The sequence below is a fragment of the Episyrphus balteatus genome, chromosome 4 (assembly GCF_945859705.1).
Source record: "Episyrphus balteatus chromosome 4, idEpiBalt1.1, whole genome shotgun sequence".
In the NCBI taxonomy this organism is placed as follows: Eukaryota; Metazoa; Arthropoda; class Insecta; order Diptera; family Syrphidae; genus Episyrphus; species Episyrphus balteatus.
This window is the reverse complement of record NC_079137.1, coordinates 46,436,702-46,459,844: the sequence shown is the minus strand read 5'-3', so window position 1 is coordinate 46,459,844 and position 23,143 is coordinate 46,436,702. Positions and strand designations below refer to the sequence as shown.

General features: G+C 30.2%; 1 protein-coding gene across 5 annotated transcripts in view; it reads left to right on the top strand.

The window, feature by feature from the left end:
- The window catches only part of LOC129918418 (uncharacterized), a 302,049-nt gene that overhangs the window by 61,810 nt on the left and 217,096 nt on the right, over nt 1–23,143 (top strand). For 3 of the 5 annotated variants that reach the window (XM_055998934.1, XM_055998933.1, XM_055998937.1), the window contains exons 4-6: nt 116–713; nt 10,281–10,373; nt 10,444–10,501. In XM_055998934.1, coding sequence (XP_055854909.1) covers nt 116–713; nt 10,281–10,373; nt 10,444–10,501 — 749 coding nt within the window. Of the gene's footprint in view, nt 1–115; nt 714–10,280; nt 10,374–10,443; nt 10,502–11,389; nt 11,518–23,143 lie in introns of those variants that run through there. The other 2 variants (XM_055998935.1, XM_055998936.1) reach the window with 2 other exon arrangements.

Genomic DNA, 23,143 nt, shown 5'->3' with positions numbered 1-23,143 from the left:
TGATTGCCTTCAATTGCCTAACTTAAATGGAAAATAAAACAAAAATTAAACCAACGACGACAAAACCATCTCAACTAAATAATGTACATTTTGTGTTGCCGCTGCAAACTGACAGGCTATTAAGCAGTGGTCCCGAATACGATGACAGTGATGACTTTAATCGAATGAATACAACAACACCAACGACGACAAAGGCAGCAACGCCAAGTTTAGCAACCGTGATTACAGGAGTCACCCAACAACAACAGCAGCAGCCTCCCCAAACGCCCCCCTTGCCCGTTCAATATACCTTGGGATTGGGAGTAGCTGCATTGCAAGCAGCCAACTCGCAACATATGAATGGTTCGGCGGGAAATGGTTTAAATCACTCCTCTTCCATCGCCAATAATAGCGCCGCCACTGCTGCCGCCAACACAACTAACATCGCTAATAGTTCCGCCGCCATCACTCCGACCAACAACATAATCAACAGCAATAACAGTAATAATAATAATAACAACAACAACAACAACAACATTAGTATCAATAGCAATAGTAGCAATAATAACAATAATGTCAGTGGCGGCGGAGTGATTGGGGGCGGCGGTGGCGGTGTCACTCGATTGGCATCGTCTCGTCGCCCCCAAATACAAATATCACCAAGTGAACCGCAAAAAACATCGCAATTGTTAACACTTACAATACACAAGGACGAAAACGGATACGGAATGAAGGTTAGTAACATGTTTTAATTTTTTTGTAAAGTTTTTTTTTTTATTTTTAAAAATATAAATATTTTTTTATTTTTATATGTAAAAATATTTTATATAAAGTTGTTTCGTAAAATTTAGATTCTGGGGAAAAAAAATGTATTTTTTTAATTTTGTATAAATAATGAATGCCAATTGTATTCCTTGTAGAGTTATTTAGTAAAAATACAATAAATAGTTTATTTTGCTGAAATATTTTTTTTTAGCATTTATTGCATTTTTTTTTTCGGAACTTAAAATATTAAAAGAAATATATTTTTGTAAGTAGATTTACTACTAGTTTGGATATTTAAATAATGTTTTATGGATTACGTTTTTATTGTAATTTATAATTTAATTTTTAGTTTTGAGGTTTCTGATTCTTTTATATCTGTTTATTTTGTCAATAGAATTCAAACATACAAGATTGGATGCATTTCAGTAAATTTTACTTTCAAATAGTCACCTAATGTTAATAAACAAGACAGCTAAAGAAATTTTATTCATCAGTTTAATGCAACAAACGTCTTTCAAGAATCATGCTATTTTTCACCATAAAAAACTGGGCCAAGTTTATGTCATGACAAATTTGGAACAAATCTACATCAATTTTGAGAAAAGCCTGTTGTATCTTTGTGGCTATTTTGTGACTATCTAGGAAACAATTCTGTGAAAAGGTCCATGACCAGGGATAGGATTTTGTGGGCTTAAAAAATTTAAAAAAAAATTAACACTCAAAAAGTCAAAAAATGCATTTATTCAAATAACAATAAAATATAAAAATTAATTACATGTATTAGATTTGAACTATCATATTTTTTTTTAAATTTTCAGGCAACAAATTTGCGTCCCTTCAAATATCGCAATTTATTTGCTCTATTCACACAAGTCCCTTATACGCAGAAAAAAACCGATTTCAACTTCTTAAAACACATTTTCTGCGACTGTCTCTTTTGCTGTTTCTAAGTGGCTCTTGATTTTGTCCAAAATCTGGAAAACTTCTCCAGTCGTTTGGTTTTTATTTCTCTTTCGAAACCTTATACGCGGCGGTTGCCAATGGCGCAATAGAACATAGACTCATCAATCAGGGAAGGCACTCAAACAAGTTAAATAGATCTATTCACTCGATTTTTTTGGTTTGTTAAGCTACATAATTGAAATTATCTTTTTGACGTGAAAAAGATTGCACCCACAGAATCGCACTTTACTTTTCCCGTATTGTGAGTTCCGTGCGAAAAGTTGTTAACGCGCGGAGAACTTCCTGTATTTTGAACTTTATTCCAGGTAATATTCGACGTAATCGACAGCTTGTTTCTTAAATTTTGGTAATATAAGAAACTAGTTAAACGGAAATGTTTAAGTATTTTCGGGTGAAATTCGCAATAGCTTTTAGAATTATGGCCGAAAAAAATAATATTCTGAGTGAACAAATTTTCACGTAATCTTATTGTTTGTATATTTGAGTATTTTGTATGAAAGTATGGCTAAAAAGATTACAAAATATGAGAAGAGGTAAAAAAGGCAATAACGAGTGAAAAGGCAATAACGAAAGAAAAGACAAAAAAAAAAGCCAAAGTAAAATACAGCCCCATCTCGGCCTCTGACTTTAATTCGAACTCCCTCTAAGTCGAATTTTCCTCTAACACGAACTTTTTGACCATTTTCAATTAAAAAATTTTGAAATTTAATCCCTCTTACTCGAATTTTCCTCTAACTCGAACCAATTTTAATGCCCCGTGAAAATTCGATTTAGAGGGAGTCTAAAAAATCACGATTTAAATAGATTGTTTTAGAAAACAAAAATGTCGATCTAAACCATAGATGAAAAAATTAAAAGTATTGAAATTTTGACCTTTCAAAAAGTCGATTGGAATACAAAGTCGATAAAAATATCGACTTGTACAAAATAATATCGACTCATCGTGAAATAGGTACATTGGTTTTTCGATAAACTTCCTTTTTAAAACTTTATTTCATAATTTTTTCGCAGTTCGTTTATAACCACTTTATTGATTTTGCCACTGCGAACTTGTTAACATGAATACTTAAACGATAATTTGACCAAAATGTAGATTTTTTTAAATATCGACTGCAAAAACAAATTAATCACTAATAAACTGTAATCAATATATGGGAAGTTGATATTTTTGCAAACTTGATATGAGTTTTTTTTCATATCTTTTTTTAAGCTTTCAACCGTTTTATATGTCGAAATTTTTGAAAATTCCTTTTCAAACCCATATATTCTATCTATCAAACAATTTAATCGTTTCAAAAAGTTATTAGTAAAAATACAAAATTTATCCAATATAAATACATAAAAGATCAAAATTTTTAGTGAAAATGAATTCAGTCTTTCGTATAATTCAACCAAAAGCCTGTCTAGCAAGTTTTTTTTAAGTATTTTTAAAAATACTTAATTTAAGAATCTAACACACATTCTCTTCTTAAAAAAAAATGAAAAAAAAAAAATGTTGTTTGTTGTCGGAAATCACAAATCATTTTTAAAATTTATTTTCTTCTATCATTTTTATTAATGAATATAATTTACTAATTTCCCATTTACTTTTAGCAAATTGCGTCTACATTTGGTTTATCCAAACAATTAAGAAAATAAAATCTCTTTGGTAATAAAAATTTAATGAATGAATTTTCTAATCGAACCTCTTCACCAACACCATAGAAAGCGCATCACAATAAAAATACACTCAATTTTATCGATCTAAAAACATACAATATTCAAAATTCCAAAAAGAAAAAAAAAATGTCTTTTTTTGCATGCCGCCTTATGTAATCCAAAGAAAATTTATTTCCTTTGGCAGGATTCCAAAAAAAATTTGATGAAATATTTTTCTCCTTCAGCAGAGCCATAGCTTTATTTTGCCAACACAGCGCAGGCAGGCAATGAAAAAAAAAAGGTCAACTGGAAGAGGTGGAAAATTTCATTATTAATTATATTCGTCTAGTTAATTGATTACTGGGAAAATTCTGACAAAACAGGGAGAAATGAAAACGAGTTTAATGCTTTGAACCGAAACTAAGGCACATATGGTCGAAATTATAGAAGCCAAACAAATTAAATCCCCATCAGCTGTAGTTGATTTTCTTTGATTGTTTTTGGGAATTTTTTTCCCATAGCCTTCATCAATCAGTGTGACCAGTCTACCTTTTTTCCAATTTTTTTTTCAATTTTGAAAAATTATTCAAAAATTAGAAATAATGAATCTTGAGAAAGAATTTTTTCATTATCAATGTTTTTATTTTTAGTTTCTATTTTTTTCTTTCAATTTTTTAAATTTCAAACCATGGCCACACTGCATCCCTCTTTCCAAAAACATCGAAGAAAATTTTATTAGTTTTGGTCGTTTACTTAGATATGTGTTTTTTCTTTGTCTACAATAAAGTTTTCGTGTGTGGCACGATGATGTTGTATTATTTTTTTTATTTTTATTTTGTATCTATTAAGCGGGGGCACAAAAATTAAAAACAAACTAAACATTATAAATGGTCATAGATAAGATAGCGAGTAAAATACTCACATAATACACCCAGAAATGCGGAAAAAACACATGCATGCTGCTCCACGCTCTCGCCTCGAACTTTGTCTATCTGGATGACGAGTCTTGTATAGATTTTTGTGTATATATGGCAATGGCAGGGAGAGGGTAGAAAATTTATGAATAATGTGATAAAAAAAAGCTTTTTGTTTGCCAATATTATTGTTCATGGGATGAATATAAAAGGAGCAGTAGCTGCAGCAGAGTAGCCAGCTTAATTGCAAATAAAGCAAAGGCTATCTGCCGGATACGTCGACGTAAGAGACTTATAAGCTGTACACCTAGGTGTATAGAGATACCATTCCATTAAATTGTTTCTTGAAACAAAATAATAATGGGGGTGCACTTGCACGAAAAGAAGCAATGCATTCGAAAGTTTATATAGTTTTCTTTGATTTTAATGCGAACTTTAATTGGCAATGATTTTTGTATTGGGTTTGTGTGGTTTATGGTTTTAACAAGAGTTAGTTTAAGGTCCAACAGTTGAGACAAATTAACACTCCATTAAATAACGTATTAACTCAACAAGTGGTCCGCAAGCTTGTTTTTCAGTCTCTTTATACATACAATTGTTCAAATTATCCTTAATTTGAACATGAATTTTTTTTGAGCAACTATGGTAAAATTTGCGTCTATAATAAAAAAGCTTCTAGTTTTCTTACGAAAAGCCGTTTTCGAAAAAAACTTGATTAATTGACTTAACTTCGAAGTAAACTAGATTTTAGTCAAAAACAACTTTTCATAAGTCCTTATTTATGTATGTCATGTTTATTTTGTTTTGTTTTTTTTTTTTTTTTTAATTTTGATATTGTTTCGCCAAATTCAACATTTCAAGAAACAAGAAATTATTGTGAGAAACCTTTTTCCTTCGATCATTACGAAGAAAAACGCGTTTTGAGTTTTGGAAACTATCAACTATTTAAACTAAGACGCTAATTTCTCAGAAACTGTTTGTCCTATTAATGTGAAATTTTTGAACAATATTCTTTAATATTATGAACATTCAAAATATACAAAACAAAACATTAATTTGTTTTTAATATTACAAGTGGATGTACCCACTATTATTAAACTATATGTAGGGGAGAGTGGGGCTAAATGTAACAGGGGTAAGAATTAACAGCTAAAAAAAGCGATGTTCCTTTCAATATTAAGAAACGCGTAAAGGAGAAAAATGCTCAATTTTTGCATATCTACCGGCACATTTTCTTCAGATGAAGATTAGACGACAGGGTGAGAAGTTACACTAGTGGTGCCCAAAAAATGCATGTTTGTAACTTTTTTTTTTAATTTTATTTTTGGTCTACCTCTTTACCCGAAAAAGATAGAGTGCTAAGTGTTTTTTTGTTATATGCAACTGTGTTTTGGCTCAAATTGCGTGTATATGTTATGTCTACATCAGTTTCGCTTTTTTTTTAAATTGATTTTATGTGCCAAATTTCATGCTGGGGCTAGTTGTAACATTTTTCCGGGGCAAGTTGTACCATGTAAAAACCTACCTATACTGAAAAATTGTTTACCTAATATAATTATCAACCCTGAATATGAATGCTTGTAATTGAATTTGTATTTATTTTGAAATTGGAAACACATTTTTGAACCACCACTTGAATTCATAAAGCTTATAAAACAATTTATGAATTCGAATAATTTTTATTTAAGACTACTGTCAAATTTTCTCTGGAAATCTTGGATTTGCTCCACTTTTTACAAATTTGCACCAAAATTTCATGACTGAGGTTTGTTTTTATTGTTATTAATTAAAAATAAATAAATATAAACAAATAAAGGTATTTTTCTCTTATTTTTAGTTCTTGGTACAACCTACCCCGGTATGTGTTACACTTTGCCCCGTATGTGGGGTAAGTTGAAACAACACGATTTTTTTTTTGGAAGCTTTATTTTTCAACATTACCGTTATGTTTTGCTAAATTTTTATGATGGATCTTGGAGCTAAGACATGGGTCTTTAATTTGAAAAAGGTCTGGTTGACCCACTTTCAAATTTGTAGGAGAACCATCGATTTTAGAAAAAAGTGTTACATTTGGCCCCACTCTCCCCTAATGCTTTTTTTTTTTATAGAAACAAAATGTTACGTATACGCCACAGTGATCATACATAGCAAAAAAAAAAAAAAAAAGAAGCTTTTTTTGAGCGTCACTCGCTGTTATCAATAAGAATTTTTTTTTTCAGAATCAATAATTTATTATGCTTTTTAATGATACACTCGATTACGAGCTACTAGTACAGGTAAAATAGTACATAAAATCAAGAATTAAAAAAAAAAAAATTGTTACACTCATGAAACTTGGCAAAAATTTTCCTTTTGGGATAAGAACCAAGTACAAAAAAAGTCTATAAAAAAAAGTTGGGTGGAAGGGTGTTTTTTAGAGGAAGGTGGGTGAAAGCCAAAAATATACTGAAAAAAATTGTTTGTCGAATATCATCATATGACACATGTTTTCAAGGTATTTTTTGATGGTGTAAAGTCAATACGATTGCTCTAGAATAGAATAGAGTTATATTAGTGGTACCCTATTGAAATTCAGTAATTATGTTACTTTTAAGATAAGAAACAAGAATTTAAAGAGTCTATAAAAATATCATGGTCAAAAGGGTGTTTTTTTTTAGTGGAAACAAAAATGATGGGTCACCCTAATGAAATTTGGTAAAAACATTTAATTTGGGATCGAAAGAAAGCAAGTTTTCATTAAAAAAATTTAGGTGAAATGGTGTTTTTTTCGAAGAGACAGTAAAATCTGTAATTGGTCCCAAAACGCTAGAAAAATGTGCCCCTTTTCGCTTGATTCGAAAAGTCATTGCAGTCAGAACTCAAAGTACGGTTGTTGTAAAAATCTTAATGAAAGTGACCCGACAACTTATGTTGTCAATTTGGTTGTAGAAAGCTTTTCAGTTTTCATTTTTTATTTTTTAACCAAAATCATAATTACACTTTTCTTCACTCAAAACCTATTACTTCAAGTTTCGAAGATAAAAACTCATTTTGAAATTGTTAATATCAAAAACCTGAACTTATAGATTTTTTTTTTTAAAATACTCTTTCCATTTTTTTTTTTGTTCATTGAATATAAACAGTCATTCCTCAATCCAAGATCGAACACCTTTTTACACCAACTAAGCTAAATTCTATTAAAACGCTTATTCTGACTGCCATTTTTAAGTACAAATATCATCTATTTTTTTGCAAAAAAAAAAGAAAGAAATATGCAACAGAAAATTACATAAGTTTGCTTATATTTATTTATTTAATTTATTTAACTTATTTAAACTTCCAAAGTTCAATCACCCACGTCACTTTCGACCCTTCTTACTTCTATTCCAAATATACGGCCCTAGCGAGGTAATCCGTGGGAGCGGATTTTGTCCGATTTCCTCCGAATCGGACAATTTTTACCTGTCGAAAAAACACACCTCGAAGCATATTTCGAATGAAATCGGAGAATTTCCGCTCCGACGGATTACCTCGCTAGGGCCGATAATGTTTTAAGGCCCAATTTATTCACACTTCATTTCATTTATAATCGCCATTTAAAACGGGAAATTATAAAATTCGAATGTGATTTGACAGATTTACAATTTTTAATCGCGACTTCAAATGTAATGGAGAGTAAAAAAATTAGACCTAAATGTTACTCGATTTAATTTTAATTAAAAAAAAAAAAATGTTATGTAAAATATACAAAATTTAATAGATTTTCAAACCTGATTCTTTTTATATCTCAGTACTTTTTGTTCTTGAACTGATACAAAGATAGTAGAAATTGCATTCTCCTTAAACACTCGTGTTTTTGTTTCCGTCAAGCAAATTAAGGCAAAATATTTTAATTTAGCATTATCTATAATAAAGGAAATGGTAACGAAGTTACGAATAACTGAGCTACACGCGACAGAGTTACGGCCGTCAAAGTTACGCGAAACCGAAGTTACGAAAAACTAGAGTTACGAATTCTTAAGTTATATTAAGCTATGACATGTGATTTTTGGGTTGGCAACAATTGCAACAACAGTTCACCACACCAAAATAACGTTTGTAAAAAAAGGGGTGGTTTGGTTATTATTTTAATATACATAAATAATAACAAAGTGGGTATTACAAAATACGCTATGAATAATTATATTAAGTAATAGAAAAAAAAATTACGTATTTGCAATATTAGTTGGACAAATAAGAAGTTAAATTCAATTATGTCCCCCAAACTTACATAAGTATACTCATGTTTTTTTTACTATTTCAACGTTTTTGCGATCTTCTCACAAAAACAAAACCATATAAGTATATCTATACATATCCAATCAAAATTTTACAAGAAATAACACACACAAATAATTTTCGCTTTACTCATTTAGTTCCGACCAATGAGAAAAATGTTAATCTCTTGTTTGTATTTCCATAATTCCATGTCGTTCCTCGCAATTGTTGCCAACCCAAAAATCACATGTCACTTTAGAATTCGTAACTCTAGTTTTTCGTAACTTCGGTTTCGCGTAACTTTGACGCTCGTAACTCTGTCGCCCGTAACTCTGGTATTCGTAACTTCGTCAGTTTCCCATAATAAGGTATTAGGGGAGAGTGGGGCTAAATGTAACAGGGGTAAGAATTAACAGCTAAAAAAAGCGATGTTCCTTTCAATATTAAGAAACGCGTAGAGGCACATTTTCTTCAGATGAAGATTAGACGACAGGGTGAGAAGTTACACTAGTGGTGCCCAAAAAATGCATGTTTGTAACTTTTTTTTTAAATTTTATTTTTGGTCTACCTCTTTACCCGAAAAAGATAGAGTGCTAAGTGTTTTTTTGTTATATGCAACTGTGTTTTGGCTCAAATTGCGTGTATATGTTATGTCTATATCAGTTTCGCTTTTTTTTTAAATTGATTTTATGTGCCAAATTTCATGCTGGGGCTAGTTGTAACATTTTTCCGGGGTAAGTTGTACCATGTAAAAACCTACCTATACTGAAAAATTGTTTACCTAATATAATTAACAACCCTGAATATGAATGCTTGTAATTGAGTTTGTATTTATTTTGAAATTGGAAACACATTTTTGAACCACCACTTGAATTCATAAAGCTTATAAAACAATTTATGAATTCGAATAACTTTTATTTAAGACTACTGTCAAATTTTCTCTGGAAATCTTGGATTTGCTTCACTTTTTACAAATTTGCACCAAAATTTCATGACTGAGGTTTGTTTTTATTGTAATTAATTAAAAATAAATAAATATAAACAAATAAAGGTATTTTTCTCTTATTTTTAGTTCTTGGTACAACCTACCCCGGTATGTGTTACACTTTGCCCCGTATGTGGGGTAAGTTGAAACAACACGATTTTTTTTTTGGAAGCTTTATTTTTCAACATTACCGTTATGTTTTGCTAATTTTTTATGATGGATCTTGGAGCTAAAACATGGGTCTTTAATTTAAAAAAGGTCAGATTGACCCACTTTGAAATTTGTAGGAGAACCATCGATTTTAGAAAAAAGTGTTACATTTGGCCCCACTCTCCCCTACTATAAGATACCGTAAAACATTTTCAGTCTTTTGCGTTCAATCTAATAGTATAATTTTAAAATTATTACAGTGAAAATCAAATCTGACCTATGTATAAAATTTTGAATATAAAAAAAAATAATCTTAATGAAATTGCATCCGTGTCTAGAATGAATATTACAACATTACAAGTAAAATGTAATTTTCAATACATTAGATTTTCCTCCAATTACATCAATTCCTTCTACTTTATTAACACAACGAATTTGTACAAAAGTGCAAAAGTAATTATTGAAAACTAAGTCGATATTTATTTTCATTATAGTCATTTAAGTGCACACATTGTTTGTGTACATTGGACTATAAGTTAATAGTTAACTCTTACCCAAAGTGGGTTTTAATTAATATTTAAACTTTCAATATAAATATTTGTTGTAACAAATTAAACTTAAAAAAAAAAAAATGTTTTTATTTATTTCAGGTATCTGGCGATAATCCAGTCTATGTGGAAAGTGTTAAACCAGGTGGAGCTGCCCAAGTTGCCGGTTTAATTGCCGGTGATATGATATTGAAGGTAAGTATACATATAAATTAAAAATATCAAACCTCACCTCTAAACAATAATAATTACAATTTTTTTTTAGGTCAATGGTCAAGAAGTGCGATCGGAAAAACACACAACTGTTGTTAGTTTAATTAAATGTAAGTATAAAAAAACTACCTGAGTCAATAATAAACAAAAAAAAAATAATGTAAAATAATATTTTCTCCAATACAAATAATAATAATTTCACTATCAAGCTCATGTCTCAAGTGAATTTATGGAGGTAGTATAGAGATGGTAGTTATATTGTAAAGTATCGAGTGGGTTTAATCTAATTTCCTTGTCATTTGAGATGCGAATTAACCACAGTGGGCCGGATGTGTTCAAACCGTTTTGCACAAAGTTTTCAAGTTTCCGTAGAGATCAAATGACCTAACTAACGGCAAAAAGACACACTGTCATAGTGACGGTGACGAACGACCAACTATGAACAAACAATATATGCAGTTTATGTGTTAGAATCAGGCTTCAAAGTCTCTAAAAGCAATTTTCATAGACTCTCTAACAAAAGTTGTCACTCTCTTTGAGTTTTTTTTTGCAATTTTTTGAATAAATAATTAAGTAGTTGCCAATATGAGTGTATTTTTTTTTATTCAGTATCCACTGGATGTATCCAAAACAATACGACTACGAGCAGTGTTGTCTTTTGTTTTTTGCCATGATTAATCCGATTAGTCTCTAATTTCATATGAAGCTCTGTGTCGAGTCGACTTGATGATGATGATCATCATCATCCTCATCGTATATCGTACTTGAGACAGGTGGACGTACGAATAGAGTTTTTTTTTATCCGCTCAGGTTTCAGTATTCATTTAAAAGTAATGAACCGTGGTTGTTTGTATTATATGGACAATATTGATTTGAGGGTGTGATTCTGATTGGTGTCCAATTTATTTATTTGAGTCTCTTTTTTTGTAATTGAAATGATTTTTTTCAAAAATTACATCATCGGATAGTTGAATAAAATACGGATATTCTCTTAATTTATTTGTTTGAAAATAGTGTTTTTTGTATTTTTAATAAGTTGACTTGTTTACGTCTATAAAAATCCTGCTTAACCCACTTCAAATTGTATAAATGGATGACTTTATCAATGACGTCAAAATATACACAAGTGAGTCAGTTTTTTTTTTTTTAATTTTTTGTTTTGCTTTTGCTTCTATAAAAAGTCTTTTATTTGTTTTTTCATTTTATTTTTTTTTTTATTGACAAAAATTATTTATTGACTAAGTACGAATAGACAAAGTGTCGCCTTTAAATAAATAAACTCTTTTATTTGTTTTGCTATCTTTTCTAATAAACTCGTACTCGTTGTTATATTTGGATGAAGTCATCCAAGTTTGTGGAACGTGCTGCAGTTGATATTATTTAAGATAAAAAAATATTGAATAGAATAGACAGAAACATCTGAGGTTAATTTTTTGTACAAACACACAATTCTTTTTTGTTCTAAATATAGATTTTTGTTTATCTTTGGAATTAGGGATATTTTGTAGAAAAAAAGGGTTGATAATAATTTTCATATAAGGGTGATTTGTGTATAAATTCTTTTTCATACAAATTTATGTAGGTATGTTAATTTACAAAAGGAAATGTTATCGAGATGTTTATTTTTTTTTTTTTTTAACAAACAAAATTTTTAGATTGTCATCAGATTGTGTCATCAGTATTATGCATGATGGGTATTTAGTATGACAACAATGCCCAATTGTTTTTTTTTTTTTTTGTTTTCTTTTCTTTTTAATGATGAGGCAATGCATTTTCGTATTCAATTCAGTTGAAAAGATGGAATTGCGGTGAATCTTTAAGTCAAAGTACTTTTTTTTGTATTAATTTTATTATATTTCAACCCAGAAAACGATCAATATAAAAAACAAACTTTCCCTCCAGAATACCTAGTCAACTTCATCTGAGAAAACTTGACATTTTCGAAATTAAGTTCTATTTTATTAGAAAGTTATGAACTCGTTGTAGTCTTTTATACCAAGTTGACTGTTGGTACTAATAGCCCAATGAACTTGTCGATTCTGTGAAGGAAGACAGTGCGTCAAATTCGATAGTTCTGATTATAGGCAGATTTGTTTGTAGTTAAGGCCCAAATGAATATTCTAAATTTTCAAAATCGAAAACATATCGTAATTTTTCTGCCTTCGAGACCTGTTTCTAAAAAGTTGTTTTTCAAAAATAATCAAATTCGTCAAATTGGAATAATTTGTTTGCAATACGTACTGTTTTAAGTACAAGTAGTTCCATCAGTTGGCTTATTTCTAATTTTAATTTTTGTACAATTTTGTTTGCAATTTTTCCAAATCGAAGGAGAGCTCGGTCAAACATTTTGAATGACATGATGCTGAAAAGTACCAAGATTTCCTCAAATAACTCGATACCAATCTATTTTCAGAGAAAAAGTAAACTGTTAGAAAAATAAAATAATTCTTTTGAGATCAAAACTTTAGGAAACAATAAAATCTCTTAGATTCCATCTTTGTTTAATTTATGAATTATTTCGAACATGTTCCAAATCAACAGCCGCACGAGTTTTTGAAATCCAAAATTCACACTATTGCCATGTTTTAGGAACTTTGGTTTATATTTTTCATTGTTTTTGATGTCCAAACAATCTGAACACAAATTTATTAAGTTAAGAAGACTTTTCTTGATTTACTGTTAATTACATAATATTGGACTTAATGTGGCGAAAAAGTCTATTTTTCCAATTTCCAATTTAAAAGTTTTCAAAAATATTCTAACAAAACGTGATACAAAATTTGAATCTGCACCATTACAAGCAACATACAAAAATTCGTTCTTGAAAACTTGGTTGGTAACACTGGTCGGCAACGGATATAGAGCAAGAACCAAACCCTACTTTTCGAGAGGAATTTTGTGTGCTGAGTTCGAATCTGAAGTCACAAATTCACTGGTACGTTTTTGAAATAATTGAATATTAATAGGTCAATAACGCGTTTTTTTGGGTACATTTGACATCGAATTACATCACCGTTAATTTTTTTTTTTGTAAAACTACTTTTGCAATCTCAAAACGCCATATTAACACGTCCTAAAAGTATTTATATTTTTTCAAAATTATTATTTTTCTCAAAGATATTGAAAAAAGAAATTTATGATAGATATCTCAAAATCTTGATTATTTTTTTCAAAGTAATGAATGGTTTTTTGAATCAAATTCCATCTTGCGTCTTCTGATTTGGACTTATAAAGAGCAACATATTACGGAAAATATATATTTTTGACTAAACATAAAAAAACTCAATTAAAAATTAGTTTTTGAAGCTTTATAGCGAAAATAGTGATGAGTATAGCTCAAAAACTAGACGTGATAGAAAAAATCTGTAAACAGTTTTGAATTCAGCACACTAAAGTAAATCAAAATCACCTTATAAAGTTCTTGCTCCCGACTTTTTTTAGTTTTTTGCCGACCAGGGGGCCAATTCTGGTTCTGTGAACACGTGAATCGAAAAAAAACTTTTCATTTTCGCTTTCATATATTCTTTTCACTTTTTCGATTCATTTGAAACGAAAAAGCGATTCTCGTCCAGCGAATGAAAACAACGTGTTGAATTCAAAAACTTTCACTGTGGTGAATTTTTGTTCTACTGGGATTGTGATTTTGAATTGTTTCAAATGTCAAAACGAAAAATAATATTTTTAAATTGTTTTGTTGTTTCAATTTGCATTTATTAAAATTGTCTTCAATTTATGTTAGAAGAAACAAATCGGAAGAATACGCAAAGGTTTGGTACATAATGATGTAAATTGGTGCTGTAATACCATACAAATAGATTTTCTCTTCTAGAAATAACATAAGATTAATCAGAAGAAATTTAAGAAACAACAAAAATCCTTGCGAAATGATAACGGAGGGACATTTCATACAGCTATACCGCTTTCCAAAACGTTTATGCAGAATTTTAATAGATGAAAAAATCCCATTTTTTGAATCATCATCAAGAATACATGCACTTCCAGCGCACACTGAAGTATTTTGTTCATTGCTTTTTAGCGCAAGTACCCTTCCAACGAGTTGTGGTTCAGGATTTCTTATCTTCATTATCCCAAACATCAGTTTCTCCATGCATTACATAGGTTGCAATTGCATTGAATAGCATTAAAAACAAAAAGTTAAATAAAAATATCAAATTTAAACAAAAATGTATTCTTTTATTGCATTCAACAAATTGGCCAAAGTGTTTTGGAGGTTTTCTAAGGCTACCTACATATATAACCTTCTTTATCTCTAACCGTTTTTCTTTCATCTCTAAATTTTTTACTTCAAGTTCTATTATCTTATCTTTTGATAAAAATAAGGATTCTCACTTTTGACTTTTTGTTACGCTCTTGCCTCTACTTTTTTTTTCAAAAAATTATCCATTTAATATGTTTCAAAGTTTCGACTTCAAACATTCGCAATTGAATAATTTAGTGAAAGAAAAATATTCATATGAATAATTTTGATGTTTGTTTTCATTTTTTCACAGAACGAGAATCAAATTTATGATTGAAAAGGTGAAAAGCTTTTCGTTTCACTTATTCACAGAACCAGAATTGGCCCCCAGTGTAATTGAATCGAGAAAGTAGAAGTAGTCAATACAAATATCCTGGTGAAAAAAAAAACAGCTCTACTATTCTCCTAGAATTTCAATATTTTGTATGAAATTTCTGCAGTTTTTAGTTTTTTTTTTTACATCTTTATTTCAAAAACATCCCTTCAAAAGGTTCCATTAAAAAAAATGTATTAAAAAAAATCAATATTCAAGATTTGAAGCAGCCAAGGACACCGCTTAACGTGGAATTATAATAATAATAATAATTTGAGCAATTGGTTGCAACATGTATGACAACTTAACCATATTCTATCTTCAAGAGCTGATCTTTTTCTTATCGTTTTTGTAAAACGGTTACGTTGATTTAATATAGCTGATGGTTTCTTATTGCTTGAATTTCGTTCCATTTTCATTCATTTCGATGGAAATGCTTTACTAGGAAATGAAAAATCCGTGCCCATTTGTCGAACACACATAGAATAGGCAGATTAACTAGTAAATCTTGCTTCCCTTGGCAAATAAAACACTATTTGCAAATCGTACCATTATTCATCGAGCGATTTGATGTGATTTTTTGAGCTATTTTAAAATAACTTTTTTACTTATGTTTGTTAAGTCTCAATGATTTTCAGGTTGATTAAGGTTGCCATTTCGAAACAATTACAGTTTGCTTCAATTTTTGAGCCTTATATGTTGTTACTACTACTGGTACTGAAAATACAAAATTATATTCATATAAATTAACAAAAGCTTGTTCGAGACTAAAACGACAACTTTGGAACAATTAGTTCTCAGCATATAACGAAAAACAGCAAGAAAACAGTGTTTTTTTTTTTCAAATGATGCCCTAGCTCCATCCTATCAGCATTTGTATTAATTTCGAATGAATTAGTAACGGTCGGATTAACCCATTAACCTATAAAACAGACTGTTTTACTTGAGGTTTACAAGTGGATATTCCAATCTACAAGTCTTGTAATCTTAATAAATGTCGTTTTGTATGTAAATAGCTTTTGTTTTTACATCAATTTACTTTTTTTTACTATATCATAACTGAACCATTTAAAAAAATGAATGTGCTGCAATAAAATAATCTGCATTTGAAAACCCATCTTCTTGTTTCAGATAGTATTGTATACATACTTAAGGGTACAAACTCAAGTATGAACTTTACCCACTCGACAAAAAAAAGAAATGTGTATTCATATTGGCACTTCAAGATTTCTTGTTAAATCTTAAGAGCCAATTTATGATTTCCAACTACTTTTCAAGGATTCTTTTGTCCCTACACATACACAAACCATGTTCATTCGTCCGATTAATTTTTGTTCTTCCTTCTTATCATATAAATCATAATAATGTAACTGCAAGTAGTAAATAATATATAACTAGACAAACAATTTGTGGTATTTATAATTGCACTTTTAATTAAGAACAATTAACACAGAGTGTGACCTTATACTTTAGTTAATGTTCATCGACTATTATTTTTTTTTTACTAACACTGAAAAGCTTTCTATATAAGTTTTCATTCATTTACTTTTTTTTGCTGTCCGTTTTTTGCTATCGCAAATAGGTACGTAATTTTGTTTTTATGTAATTCACTTTCAATGTCTTTCCAATTGTTCTTTTTCATAGTTGATTTAATTTGAATTTCAAATGACAAATTGCAAAGCGGATTGAAATAATATTGATGTCACTGTCAGGGGAGTTCACATGTAGTGGTCTCTGTAAAGAAAAAACAGTTTTTTAAAAGAAAAGTACCCATGGGAAAATTTTTTGTTTATTGGTTTCGGAGTACAATACAAATATTTCTTCTAGAGCAGTTCTAATAAAAACCTGACAATTCTTCGAGTTTAATCTTATGGATTAATTTTGTCAGCGATAGAACTTCTCGTGTAGCTAAGCACAAAATAAATACTAAGTCGACAAAAGGGGTCCTGAGGGCAGTAACATTCAGTATGTGTATTCTTGACGATTGTCCTCAGTCGTTATTTGGAAAGTCATCAAAAGTCAAATTAAAAGATGTTAAAATGGCAAAAACTATTAGTGCCTTCTATTAGGTAATTTTTCGTCGATGCTAAGATTTTAATAAGACTGACTGTATTCCCAGAATGCCAGCTACAATCAGCTCTACTTACCAACTGTCATGACGAAGAAGTCTTCCTTTTCACTTTGGCGTTTAAATATCTGAAGAAAATCTTAAGATCTTCGTTCTTAGAGAATCGATCATAGGCTGTGGTGAGAAGCTTTTAGAAGTTCTCTTTCGCGACTTCCGTTATCTTTTTTTCGCATGGGCATGGGCATGTAAGCTTATAAGTCTTATAAAATTGAATCTTTGTGGAGCGTATTGTTGAAATTCTTTCACTGACTTCGCTGAATTACAATTGTTTTTCTTTCAGTTTGTCTTTCGACGCAAATCTTATGTCTTCTTTATCGAGTATTTTCCCACTTCCCCAATTATTCCCAATGTACTTTCTTAATGACTTTTTTGGTCTGATAAAATTTGATAAAATCTTAGCGAGAACTTCGGCAAGCAGGTTTAATTTCTATGCGCACACAAGTAAATCTTTATTAATTTTATGTTCATTGTGGTTCCTTTTTTTCAAAAAAGTTTTAACCCTCTACTGCATACGAAGCCAAATATGGTTTTGTCTGTTTGTATGCATTTTTCTCTTCTCTGTCACAAAAAAATGGTAAAGATTAAATACAATCCTCTTCTTTAAGTTTCTGAGAACCCATAGAGATAGTTTTTTCGTGTGTCCGACACAAAATAAAGGTGTATTTTATGATCACAGGTGAGTCGATCAGTCGCGTGCATTGAAATCGAAAATGTAGAATATATTCATACTTTAAGTGTTAATTACTGCGTTTGTTTGGAAAGTAAAGTGGAATTAAAAATTTATTTTTGATCGATTGTCTAATTGTGTATGCTATGAACCAATTTTTGTTGAAAAAAAATTATTGGCCTGGTCTTGGGAGGGCAAAAAGTACGGAAGCCATATTTGGCTTCGTATGCATTAAGGGGTTGTAAATCTACACAATTTGTAAAAAAATTTTGTTGGAAAATTTTGTTTCTTTACATTGTTATTTTGCTTGGAAGTTATGCTTTGCTTCAGAAATGGAGCCTCTTCGCCTTTAGAGACATTTTTCTCATGTTAAACCATTTCCAGCGGCGTAACCTTTAAAATTTTAGGGGGAGGGGGGCTCACCAATAATATTTTTCAATAATTTTATTACTTTATAGTTTTTGTAAGATCTGGGAGTGGGTGAAAATGTTGGAGCAAGACTAACTTCGACAGTGGAAAGAATGTGAACCAGAAGAAATGTTTAAAACGGACGAAAACAAATTGCTTTTCTCGGTTCCATGTCTTAAAATGAGCCAAATTTGAATTAATTCGTAACCTTTTGTAATACAATGTATTTTTTTTACTTTATTTTTTTTTAAATGATAAATATTTATCTTTTGATGTTTTTAATTGTATTTTTTACATAATCTGAATAAATAAAATTTGTAAGATTTCTTACCCCTTAATGCATACGAAGCCAAATTTGGCTTATAAACAAATTTTTTAAACAAATTAATTTAAACAAATTTTTTTAATGAAAACCGCTTTGAAACAACCCAAAGAACCCATGTAAAGCATTTTTTAATTTTTTCGTCCGCTAATATTAATTCATGCAGTAGAGGGTTAAGGTTTGGGAATTTAAGGCTTTCTTATGACTTTCACTCCTTTACAAAATCAACTGGTATGGATCCATTTGTTCCAAAGTATCCTAACAAATATACTATCTTTTCAGATCTTAATGTTACAATTCCTTAAGACATTCTTGGCGTTGTACTTTGGTGCTTTCTCACGACTTTATATCGTCGGCTTTGAGGCTTTAACTAATTTCTTCTAACTTTATATTACTAAATTAATTACTAACTTATTAACTTTAGTAAAAAAAACTCTTAATCTGAGTAGCTAAACCCTCTAACAACTTCAACGAAGAGAGCTTCTTATGTCCAAATTTATACTCTGAATACGTTGGAGTAACAAATGTAACAAAACGTTTGAACTGGCTTATAGGCGTTTACAGGACAAACAAATTTTGCCTTGGCTCAGGGCTAAGTGACGACAAATCATGAAATAGTGTGTAAAAATGAAAGTGAACCTCTTGTATTTCATAAAATCCATATTACAAAAATACTTAATACAAGGGAGATCAAGTACCCTTTCTTTATTAGAATAATGAATTAAAACACAAACTTCATTCAGGACATTGATATTTTAATGTTGCTTCTTTGAATTTTACACAGCGAATGAATATAAGAATGAATGAGATTGAATGAGAATGAAACACAATGGTATATTTCTTAGAAAAATCTTTTTCGGGGAATTACCCGATATCGTTACAAATTTGAATTGAAAGCAAAGCCTACTCAACTGAAATATTTATATTTTGAATTTACATCCAATAGCCGCCCTCAAAATATAAACATTTTAGCTTTATACAACTTAAACAAAATTAGTATTAATTCAAAATATTATGTTATGATAAAATTTACAATACAAATGTTATTGTTGAATACAAACTAAAAATTGATTTCATTAATAAATAAATAAAATTAAATTTGCTTTTTGTTTATGGAAATGAATGTTTTAAATATGTGATGAATAAATAATAAAATAATGAAACTTCAGAGTTGATTTTTATTCTTCTAAGCCAAGATTAAAGATGATTTCCCGAAACTTAGGAGCTGGTAGTTGTTTGGTGAATATATCTGCAAGCTGGTTATCTGTTGAAATATATTTTACATTTATATTATTGTTTTCTATTTGTTCTCTCGTGAAGTGGTACTTTATGTCAATATGTTTGGAGCGTTTATGGGATACAGGGTTATTAGCAAGCGAAATACAACTTTGATTATCTTCAAAAATTGTTATTGATTCATTTATTTTAAAATCAATACTTTTTAATAAAGATTTGATCCAGAGTGCTTCTCTGACACTCTCAAAAAGTGCCATATATTCAGCCTCAGTTGATGAAGCTGCTACTGAAGTTTGCCGTTTGGTATTCCAGCAAATTAAATTGTTACCAAATAATTTAAATAGGTAACCTGTGGTACTTCTTCTGTCAATTTCACTTCCACCCCAATCAGCGTCGACATATCCGACCAATAATTCTTTGTAGGCTAATTTTCTATACGTTAATTTAAAATTAATCGTACCTTTAACATATCTTAAAACTCTTTTCAAATTCTGCCATAGTTCTTTGTTATTTTTATTTTGATATCTACTTAGAAAATTGATCGCTGTACACAGATCAGGACGAGTACACTGCATTGCGTACATTAAACAACCGATAAGGTTTCGACATGGAGCTGCGAACTCCTCATTTGAATTTAAAGCTTCTGAATCTAATTTTATAGGAAGTGGTGTACTTATTGGATTACAATCCGACATATTAAATTTATTCAATACGCTTTTCAAATAATTGATTTGATTCAATGAAATTTCATTGTCTTTCCTTTCGACATGTATGCCTAGAAACAACTTTACCTCATTCATATCGATCATATCGAATTGTTGTTTTAAATATAGTTTGAAGTTTGACATTGTATCTATATCGCTTGTTACAACTAAAAGGTCATCTACATAAAGCACAACGTATATATTTTTATTTGGATTTCCTCTATCTAAAAGATAGAGACAATGATCATTTGGAGAATTCTTGAAACCATGACCTTTAAGTACAGCATCGAACCTTTCGAACCAGCATCTAGCCGATTGTTTTAAGCCGTATATAGACTTATGTAATCTACAAACTAAATTAGTGTTTTTGTTTGGTACACCTTCTGGAATACGCATGTATATTTCTTCTTTCAAACAGCCATTCAAAAATGCAGTTTTGACATCCATTTGATGGATCAATAAATTGAATTGATTTGCGAAGGCTAATATCATTCGAAATGTTGTAATTCGAACTACTGGCGCGAAGGTTTCACTATAATCTTGTAAATATTTTTGGCTAAACCCCTTGGCAACTAATCTAGCTTTGTACCTACATGGATTTCCACTTACGTCGTTTTTAATGTTAAAAACCCATTTACAGTCAATAATATTTTTGTCGACTGGTCTTTTTACAATCGACCAAGTTTTATTTACTTCCAGAGAATTCAATTCCTCCTTTATGGCTTCTAACCATTTACTTTGATCTTCCCTTTCATTGATATCTTGGAAGTCTTTTGGAGCAGAATTTACTATAGATTCTACATGTAATAAATAATTTTCAATATCTCCTTCGTCCTCATTATATGAGACTTTTGGAAGATTTTTAATTCTTTCACTTTTCCTGCAGTTTCCCTCTGCAGTTTTTAAGTGTTCTATTGGAACATGTCCATCATCCGTTTCATTTACAGATTTTTCTGTTTTACCGGATTTACCTGCTTTTTTGCTATCAACAGGTTTACTGTCATCAGTGTTAGTAAATTTAGGCATTTTTAATTCATTGAAGTTTTCTGAATCAACTCCTTCATCAAAACTCAAATTTGGCCTTGATGTATTAAAACTAAATTCGTCAAAAATGACATCACGAGCTATAGCAAATTTATTTGTTTTTGGATTAAAAATTTTGTAACCATTTGGTTCATAGCCAACAAATATGCCTTTAAATGATTTTTCATCAAATTTACTTTTTCTGTTTTTATTATGAATGAAAACAGTACATCCAAAAACTCTCAAGTTCTGTAATTTTGGTTTTTTATTATGCCACATTTCAAAAGGTGTTTTATTTGTTGTCAATGCTTTTGTTGGGGAAATATTTAATAAATAAGTAGCAGTTAAAATTGCTTCTCCCCAAAAACATTTTTGCAAATTTGCACTATTAATCATAGAGCGAGCTTTTTCAGTTAAAGTCCTATTCATTCTCTCTGCGACCGAGTTCTGTTGTGGAGTATATGGTACGGTTAAATGATATGATATGCCTTTCTCTTTGAAAAATGTTTTCATATCATTTGAAATATATTCACCTCCATTATCACAGTAAAAATATTCTATTTTAAGATTAAAATGAACCTCACTTTTAGCTACAAAATCTTTAAATGTATCAAAGAGTTCTGATTTATGTGTAAGTAAATACACGACAACATAATGGGTAAATTCATCAATAAACGTAACAAAATAATTTTTGTTATTAACTGTTTGAGGGCTAATTGGTCCGCAAATATCGGAATGAATAATGAACAAAGGACGTTTAACATGAGACTTGTCTTTCTTTTTAGAAAAAGGTAAGCACGCTTGCTTGCCATATATGCAAGATTCGCAGAGTAAATCAGTAGGAGTTAGATTTTGTATGACTTTACTATCTTCAGCCATGTTTCCTGCTTTTAATTCTAAAAATTTATTTTTACTTATGTGGCCTAGCCTTTGATGCCAAAGCCTATAACCATCATTTGTGGTTTTGTTACATGTGTTTATTTCTGAGTTTATCAGTTTTATATAATTAAATTTAATTATTATTAATTTGTTAACGGACTCACCCTTTACCAATACCTCATTGTTCCTTTTAATTACCACATCTCCATCGTCTTCAAAATGAACAGACATCCCTCCTTCTTGGATCCGGCCCACGGACAGAATATTGTATGGAATGTCCGGTGCATATAAAACATTATCTATCACTCCACGAACGCCTTCTTTAGTCATCACATTGATTGTTCCTTTCGCATTTACTTCGAGTGTAATATTTTCCTTAGCTACACCAATCTCCAGAGGCTGATCCAGTTGTTTGAATGTAGAAAAGTATTCACGTTTGTTTGCAAAGTGGTCAGTTGCTCCCGAATCCAGTATAAACTTGATTTCATTGCAACCGATGGAAGTTTCGTTGAAATGTTGTTTTCGACCAACCATAAATGTAAATTTCTTGTTTGTATTCACAGTTTGAACCAAACCATCTTTATGTCCTTTATTGTAGAATGTGTTTTTATTATTAGAGCCAATAAACTTTTTATAAAAGTAGCAATTAGCTTTAATGTGATTTGTACGTCCACAGTGGTCACATTTCATACGATTTGTTTTATTGTTAAATTTATTTCTTTTATAGTTCTTAAAAACTTTTCGATCATAATTTAATTTATTTGATGGTCTATTATTTGCATGGTGCTCAATTTGGAGCACTTTAGATGATGTA